Genomic DNA, 9047 nt, shown 5'->3' on the forward strand with positions numbered 1-9047 from the left:
TGTAAGTGCTGTGTTGTTTTATAATTTTAGGTTGAGTTCATTAAGAAGCATCATTAAATGATCAAAACTAGCAAATTAGCAAAAACTAATTCTAAAGCCTTTCTGTCAGTGTTCCATAATAGTAGTTAGGAGGGTTCTTTTCATTTAGAAAAACTTCAATCTTGACCCTGAGTTAAAAAAAAAAATCACAATAAAACATTATTAAATGCTGTGTGGTAGGGCAAGTCGGGATATTCAGCGCATAATTCTGACAAGATTTCATGGAAGTCCATGAGAACAAATGAAGTTTATTATTAACACTACTGGTTCAATAACACATGGTAGATTCAAATGTTTTCCACAAAGTACCTGTTGATTGATAATACAATAATGGTATAACCATAGAATTTAGCACCTTACATATTCACAAGTGTTGAAAATGTGTCAAACGGAGCCTTTTTCTACTTACATAAGTTGTAACACATCATAGCTGATTTCACTTCAGATGTAATTAATTAGTGTTTTCTCTACTTCTTTAACAATATTGTCACCTGTTTCATGTAGCCTATTCATAGAAGCTATTCTTCAGTCGTTTCAAACATTGATTTCTGGAACAAATGGGCACAAATAAGCTGTATCAATAACACCTGTCCATTCATTAAGAGCCATGGGAAACCATTCAAAATAATTTGCCTTCACCAAATAACTTAAATTGCCTATTGATGTTGTTCCCAGCATCTTTAACACTTAAAGCAGCTGTTCTCACCTAAAGGCTAATGGTCTTAAACCAGTTTATTTTTTCTAGATATATTTCTTCAGCTGTGGCAAACATCATTTAATTAACATACCATAAGTAAATGACTTTCTTTGCCTGTCTAACAAATGGGCCACGGGCTCTTTTCTCTCATTTCTTTCTTTGAAGAAATTTTAGTATGAGGAGATATCAAAATTTTCTAACTTTTCTGATTGATTCCTGTGGTTTGGGAATATTGTGATGGCTGTTTAGTCTGGTGGGTAGACATATCTTGCATTCTTTAAGCACAGAGAATGGTTCACTGCAGAATAATCATAATATCTTGCCATCTAATTTGATAACAAAATAATCCACACTTAACCATACCTTAAAGACAGAATATTTTAAGTCTACATTTTTCTTTTTCTTTTTTTTAATATGATAGGTATATGTTGGTAAGAAAACAAACCAATAAATTGTCACAGTATGGTAATAACGCATGGCACTTGAAATCGTGTCAGGTAAAAATGTGTTGTGGTGATTTGTAGTAGGTAATGGAAGTGCTAAGAATGCCACATATGGTCTCAATCATGAGTTCTTTATTGTTTGGTAAATGCAGCCATTAACAATAGGTAAATAAGTATGGCTTATTCCAAAAATATATTATTTATGGACACTGAAATTTGAATTAAATATAATTTTAGGTGTCATTAAATGTTATTCTTTTGATTTTTTCCAGTCACTTAAAATGTAAAAGCTAGGTGTGCAGTGTGCTCTCTCTCTCTTGCAAAATAAACTTAAAAAGAAAAAAAAATCCTATAATAATATTTGGACAGAGGAGCGGATTGCTCTGCCTTATTATTACAAAAAGGCTCAGTTGGAATTCTTTCCAGAGAGTCGGGCTGAACAAATAGTGAGTTCTCCCAGAGAGAGGAAACAAAACAGACGGGGGAACCAATCAATGATTGTCTCCACCATGCCCACTGTATGTAAACGGTTAGCTCACCATTCTTCAAAGCAACAAGATTTCAGGAAGGTGGACAGAAACAGTCTTATAAATTATAATAGACAGATAAAATAATTACTTCTAAATAAATGGAAGGGCCAAAACAATGAATATAGAGGAGTTAGCCATGTCAAGATGAGATACTAAAATTTTTATTTTTTCCACATGTAATAATCAGCTAATATCTGAGAAAAGAAACAGGTGGAAATATAAATAATTTCAAGAATAAAGCTACTGTGAGATATTTTTCAGGTGCCTTTAACTAATTAACTGGAAAGAAGTTGTTTCTTGTTTAAAAGAGTGATAAAGGGATTCTTGACATTTTAATTTCATTCATTCTCTTTTGAAGTGTTTCCAAAAGGCAGCGGAACCTATAAAAGTGATTCATCATATTCCCAATTGAAAATTAAGTGAATGTGTAAATAAAAAGTTCCAAGTTTCATTTGTACTTGGAAGACTGCTTAAAAGCTCAAAAAGTTCATTTATAAGAGTGGTAGTTTTTACCCCCCCCCCCAACTTGATTCATTTTTTAAACTATTTTTTTCTTAACTTTGTTTATTTAGAGAGAGAGAATACCACGCAGGCTCTGCACTGTCAGCACAGAGCCTGACACGGGACTTGATCCCACGAACGTGAGATCATGACCTGAGCTAATATCGGGAGTCAGACGCCGAATTGACTGAGCCACCCAGGTGTCCCTACTTTCTATTTTAAAATAGTGTAGCATATATCTGTTTATTTTTAAAAATATATTACTGTAGGGGCGCCAGAGCGGCTCAGTCAGTTAAGTGTCTGACTTTGGCGCAGGTTATGATCTCACAATTCCTGAGTTTCAGCCCCCTGTCAGGCTCTGTACTGACAGCTTGGAGCCTAGACCCTGCTTCAGATTCTGTGTCTCCTCTCTCTCTGCCCCTCCCCTGCTTACACTCCGCCCTGCTCTCTTACTTACAAATAAGTAAATTAATAAAAACATTAAAAAATAAAAGATATACTTATCATAAAAATTTTAGAAAGTGACAGGCAAGCTAGAGGCACCTGGGTAGCTCAATCAGTTGGGTGTCAGACTCTAGATTTCGGCTCAGGTCATGATCCTGGGAGCATGGGATGAAGTCCTGTGTTGGGCTCTATGCTGAGTGTGGAGCCCGCTTAAGATTCTCTCTCTCCCTGGGCCTCTCTGCCCCTCTCCTTACCTGGTACTCTCTTTCAAAACAAAAACAAAAACCCACATGCAAGGGAAAAGTAATGTCTCCGTAATCTTCCTACCCAGAGAAGTCCCTGTTAACGTGTTGGTTTGTTTCTTATCAATCTCTCACTTTTTTTAAAGTTTATTTATTTTATTTTGAGAGACAGAAATAGAGAAGGGCAGAGAGAGAACGAGAGAGAGAATCCCAAGCAGGCCCCTCACAGTCAGCACAGAGCCCAGTTTAGGGTTCAATCTCTCCAACTGTGAGATCATGACCTGAGCCAAAATCAAGAGTCAGATGCTTAACAGACTGAACCCCCAGGTGTCTCTCTTTTCAATCTCTTATATATCTAGACCCCTGCCTCCCATATTTTTTTAAAACAAAAATGAGTATATACCGTACATAGATTTGGGACTGCTGTTTTCAAGAAATAGGTTTTGAAAATTTCCCTGTGGTCAAATTTTTGGTCATCTCATACCTTTTAACTTTTTTTTTTTTTGCTTTTCTTCCTTTCTAGTTGAGAGAATAATATCAAGTAGAAATGAAGTATATTGATATGCTGAGGAATGCAAATATGTTAACTTTTTTCTTCTGAAATTATACTTTTAAAACTTTGAAATCACTAAGATTTTCATATTTAACTACAATACAAAATCTATAATACAGAAAGAATACGAATAATAATAATATCTTTAAAATACAAACTCCCACCGGGCACCTGCCTGGTTCAGTTAGTAGAGCATGCAACTCTTAATCTCAGGGTCATGAGTTCAAATCCCATGTTGGGCATGGAGCCTACTTAAAATACAATTTTAAAAAAAGAAGAAGAAATAAAACTAGAGTAAAGAAAATGTTATGAAGAAAATCAGAAATTCCCTTTCATGCCTTCAAATGAAATTATAAACTCAAAAGACTACTTTATATAGATATTCTCTAGAAGGAATTGGCAAACTATGGCCCATGGACCAAATCCAGCCTACCTCCTGCTTTTGGACAGTCTACAGCTAATCATAGTTTTTACATTTTATTTATGTATTTATTTTTTAAGTTTTTAAAATGTATTTATTTTTTAAATGTTTATTTTTGAGAGAGACAGAACGAGTGAGTGTGAGTGGGGGAGGGGCAGAGAGAGAGGAAGACACAGAATCCCAAGCAGGTACCAGAGGCTGTCAGCACAGAGTCTGATGCAGGGCTCAAACTCACGAGAACCATGAGATCATGACCTGAGCTGAAGTCGGACGCTTAGCCAACTGAGACCCAGGTACCCCAATTTATTTATTTTTTTTGAGAGAAAGAGAGTGCGAAAGCGGGGGGGGGGGGGGGCAGGGAGAGAGAGATGGACAGAGGATCTGAAGCGTGCTCTTTGTGGACAGCAGAGAGCCCAATGTGGGGCCTGAACTCATAAACTGTGAGATCATGACCTAAGACAAAGGCAGATGCTTAACCAACTGAGCCACCCAGGTGCCCCTACATTTTATTTTTTTTTAAGTATATAGTATTTTTTAAAGTTTATTTATTTTATTTGAGAGAAAGAACAGGGAGGGAGAGAGAGAATCCCAAGCAGGCTCTGCACTTTCAGCACAGAGCCTAACAAGGGGCTCAAACTCATAAACCATGAGATCATGACCTGAGCCGAAACCAAGAGTGGGTTACTTAACTGACTGAGCCGTCCAGGAGCCCCCACTCCTGAAAGTTTATAGCAATAGCAGAACCAGAGTTTTGTCTGGTTTATCTGACCCAGAATCTGGATGAAAGTATTCCTATTATAGAGTCAACTAAGTATAGTCATGGATTTTTAAAAGACTGGCTAGATGTTCCTGGGCACAGTCCCACATCCTAAGTGAACCAGCAACCCTTTAAAATCACACCACAGTAACTCTTTTGTGCTTCAGATACAGCTTGTACATCTAATTTATTTAACTAAATTGCCTCATCTTATATATATGTTAAACCTTGCAAGCTCAAATCAAGTAGGAGGATTCTGCTGACCAACACTATGAACCTTTCAACAAAGGAGCATTTTGGGGGGGGGGGGGTCAGGCCTAGGCCCCACAACACTTTCCTTTGTATCAGCACAGTGTACCTGATCTCTGCAAGGGCTGATAGCCCTGAGTCATCCCCTGCATCTGTAATGCAGCTGCCCAGTGCTACTGGCATTATCTAAGTAAAACCCCTATTAGCGTGTTAATCCCCTCCTCAAACACTTCCCTCTTGAAATTCAACTTTCAAGAGCCAACATAATCTGGCCTCACATACCTCCCACCATTCATTCCACTAATTTTCATTTGGCGTTTTTGAGTGAGGGATGGACAAAATGAACCTTGTGTTTTAGAAGGTTAAACTGCTCATGTAACAAGGATGAACTGAAGACTAGAATAGTGGCCGGAAGGAGACTGTTGTAATCGTGAATGGTAACCTTTAACAGAGCAGTTTCAGGAGAGCATTATATACAAGTTTAGATAACACAAATAGAGAAGAAACTGGAACAACACTTGTGGGTAGTGCAATATATCTTCACAAAACAAAGGAGGCTTTCTCATTAGGATGAGAACTTATATTTGAAAAAAAAGTAAGTATAATAACTTTGAAGATTTAAAGCTTTAAAACTACAAACTCTTCTCAATAATTTAGGCTGGCTGGGTCTGAGGACCCAGAGGGGGTCCCGTAGGACCAGCCAATGCGATCCTTGGCTTTGTACAAGGTGGAAATCAAACAGCAGCTGGGAGGAAGTGAAAGTAGCATTTATTGAAGATCTAGAGAGGGCAGATACAGACCGAGCATCTAGGAGACTCAGAAAGGAAAAGGGGAATGAGTCTCATCTTTGCTTGGGGTCTGGAGTTTTTACTGAGGATGTTGGTCTGGTGTACATGTTCTGTCAGGCATCCAGGAACTGGTCAAAACAAGGGCAAGTGCTCAGGTGTCCTTCATGAGTCGTTTATGCCTTGGAGCCAGTGGTCCTGGTGTCAAGGTGTCTGGAGTCAGTGGTCTTAGAAAATGTTCATGATGACCTCGCTCCTTAGATGTTACTTTTGTGCTGGAAGATTCCAAAGAAATCACTAACTCCTTGACATGTACAAGGACATACATTACTGGTACTATAAGCCACGTATAGGGGAGCCATGTAGGTCCTAGCAAGAATATAAGAAGGAAAAGGAGAAAAAAATGCAGGTTTTTTTTCATGGGGTTCCTTTAGTTCCCATATCATTACAAGAATTTTAACACTGTAAAGATTTTGAAAATGTGCTAATTTTTTTTTATTAAAAAAATCTTTATGTGAAGGTTTAGGTGCATAAAAGTAAACATTTTCTTCTTTGGTTAGTAGTCATTGGCAGACTCTTATGGTCCTGCTCCCTTATCTGTGACTTATGACATGGAAAGAGGAACTGTCACTATGATATATCTATTCATGGAAAATCTAGAAATCCTGAATGAATATTAACATTCCTTATTATTATTTGTTATTATTTAATAAGTGTTACACACAATAACAAAACCCAAAGAGTGCAAAAAGTTATACACTGATAGGTTCATGTATTTTGTCTGTCCACTTGTCTGGAAGAAAGGCTGCAACCCTTTCAGATTATTGAAGTGGTTTGTAAATCAAAAAGAAGGTTAGAACCAAAGTTAAAGAATTTCAATAAGAAAATTCTTCAATAGGGGCTCCTGGTTGCCTCAGTCTGTTAAGTGTCTGAATCTTGATATTGATATCACTGTTCACGAGTTTGAGCCCCGAGGGCAGCTCTGCACTGTCAGTGAGGAGACTGCTTGGGATTCATTCTCTCTCCCTCTTGCTCAACAAAACAAAACAAAACAAAACAAAACAATAACAACAAAACAAAACAAAAAACAACCAAAACCAAAAAAACTTGCAAGAGGGAACTTTACTCCTCAGGTATCCTCTGGGCTACCAGGATCCCCCTCCCAAGTCATTACCCTGCTAAATTAGAACTGTAAACACTTTCTCTCTCTCTGCACCAGAGACTCCCCTCAATTCTCACGAGATATTCCGGGAACAAAAGTAGGAGACAGTATTCAGACTCACTTTGTTCTTACACCTATATAGTAAAATTGCACTTTCTAGGTAAGGCGTCTCTTGGTTAGAAGAGAAAGATTCCTAGTCTTAATTACCTCTTCAGAACTAGGAAATTTGTCTTCAGACTAAATCAGTGGGAAATTGAGTGAAAAAAGGAGTTAAGGCAGGTGTAGTCACAGAGATAGGAGAACCCAGGAAGGAGGGAATGCTCACAGGATCAAGGGCCTGGAAATCTAAAAGTGTGAGTTACCAGATTTCCCCAAACACAAATGATCAGAGATTTTCTACAATGCTGTTCCAGCAAGAGGGGAGTTCATAATAAAGGTTGCAAGGGGAATGGAGGCATGTGTACTAGAAATTGAAGTTCCCTTTGTACCTTCTGTACTGCTATTAGGTTAGTTTTTCACTTCTTTTGAGAATAACCTCATTACCACCTACCCTCACCTGCAGCCTGTGCTAATGTCTTTCATGTACTTCTGAATCGTTTTAGAGTCTACACATCTTTTAAGCCCTAGCTCCGTTTCACTTCCTCCTTCAAGTCTTCTTTGAAGATTGTTGTTTCTGTCTTTCTCCATTTGCTGAGATCTGTGTTTATAGTTGCAATCATGCTAGTTATCAGGAAATAGTTATATCAAAGGTGTAAGCCTCCCGTAGCGTTGGGAAGTGTAATTCTTGAATTTGGAGACTATATTGTAAACTTCTCTTGTATACTCCTTGGAAAAATCCTAGGTTCATACTTATTAAATATACACCCAGGTCTAAATTTCTGTTAAATATTCAAGAACCACTTAAAAATACTTTATAGAACTTTCTATCCCAGAATGCTTTAAATTTTCATATGAAATGTATCCATTTTGACTATCTCAACAAGATCTCCCAAGTCATTCTTATAGCAGAGTTGAAAACTTTCAACTTATTCAGAATTGTCAAAAGGGGCAGCCACCTCTGCAGTGAGAGGACTTCTAACACTGAGCGCTCAAATTCAGTCTGCATTAAATAGCGACCTTATAATTATCTCAATGGGAAAAGTGTCAAATTTCGGAGACACCTAGAAAAGGGAGTGAAACGATCATCTAACAATACAGTTGCTTATTTGTCAGAAAAGGGAGCTGACCCGAGTTCCTGAACACACTGCGGCTCAGACTCCAACCCGGGTTTTACACCATTAGGTGCAGACCAGCCAATTGGGCCGTCTGGTTGCCGTGCATCCTGGGAGCTGTAGTTTCCGGCTGCTGCCTCCTGACTACGGGCTCCACCAAGCAGCTGGAGGACGGTTGCTTGGTATTTTTAGCAAGCGGGAAGTATGGCGGTGGCGCGCGTCGACGCGGCTTTGCCTCCTGGAGATGGTAAGGCGATCCTCACCCTTGAGACCTAAGGTTTACTCCACGGAACTAAGTTAAATAGTTACCTGGTGGAGAGAAGAAGCCTGGGTTTAGGTGTGCAGTTCTGTACCAGTTCTTTCGATGCGGGACTGTGGGCGTCGCGGAGCCGCGCTCCCTTCTGGGAGTTGTAGTTCCCGAGTGTTGCCTAGTTCTGCGGATTTGCGGAAAGGGTCCACCTGGGGACTACATCCCCAGGGTCCTTCGCGTGGCCGGGCTCCCTGGCTCCCGCGCTTCTGAAGCTGCTTGGGTGGTAGATTTCGGGCTGCGGTGACCTTTCTTGGATGTTTACTTCGAATTTTGGATGCCCAAGTGAAAACTGCCGGATCTCCCTCTTTAGCTTTGCCTGTCTCCTTTTCCCCTTGCTTCCTATCACGTTTAAGAAACCGTCTTTCAACCACAGCTCCCTGACCGACGTTAAACCCTTTTTTGGAAGTGTCCGATGGCTGTGATAAAATCTAGGGGGACCTAGAGGCCACAGTTCTACACCCCTTGTTCTGCAGACCAGGTTCTGGGATCGGGTTTGGTGGCCACCCAGCGGAGCGCAGGGTGTGGATGCTTCTGTGACCGGGAGTCGCCGGGCATGAGCCGAGCTCCTTTGTTTTGGTTACGGCTCCGAGGCTCCGCTGCAGCCTACTGGGTCGGGGGCTGGTCGAGTCCTCTCTCCAAAGCTTGGATCTGGGGGTCATTATCTGAGGGCCGTAACTTCTCGGAGTATGTGTGTGTGGGGGGG

The 9047-nt window shown here is 39.8% G+C and overlaps 1 protein-coding gene and 1 long non-coding RNA gene across 3 annotated transcripts in view; one reads left to right on the forward strand and one right to left on the reverse strand.

Moving 5' to 3' along the window:
* Positions 1-5627: 5627 nt before the first annotated feature.
* On the reverse strand, positions 5628-9041 carry LOC125920903 (uncharacterized). Of its 2 annotated transcripts, none has more exons than XR_007457239.1 (2): positions 8344-9041; positions 5628-5936 (listed from the first exon to the last, which is right to left on the reverse strand). It is a non-coding gene; the product is annotated as an uncharacterized LOC125920903 (long non-coding RNA). The 2 variants fall into 2 exon arrangements; XR_007457240.1 differs by having other exon boundaries at positions 5628-6030.
* CEP97 (centrosomal protein 97) overlaps positions 8055-9047 on the forward strand; it is a 29699-nt gene continuing 28706 nt past the window's right edge. Inside the window, exon 1 of the mRNA XM_049628107.1 lies at positions 8055-8281. Within this exon, the coding sequence (XP_049484064.1) occupies positions 8239-8281 (43 nt within the window). The 5' untranslated portion in view covers positions 8055-8238. The remainder of the gene's footprint in view (positions 8282-9047) is intronic.

This window comes from Panthera uncia, chromosome C2 (assembly GCF_023721935.1).
Source record: "Panthera uncia isolate 11264 chromosome C2, Puncia_PCG_1.0, whole genome shotgun sequence".
In the NCBI taxonomy this organism is placed as follows: Eukaryota; Metazoa; Chordata; class Mammalia; order Carnivora; family Felidae; genus Panthera; species Panthera uncia.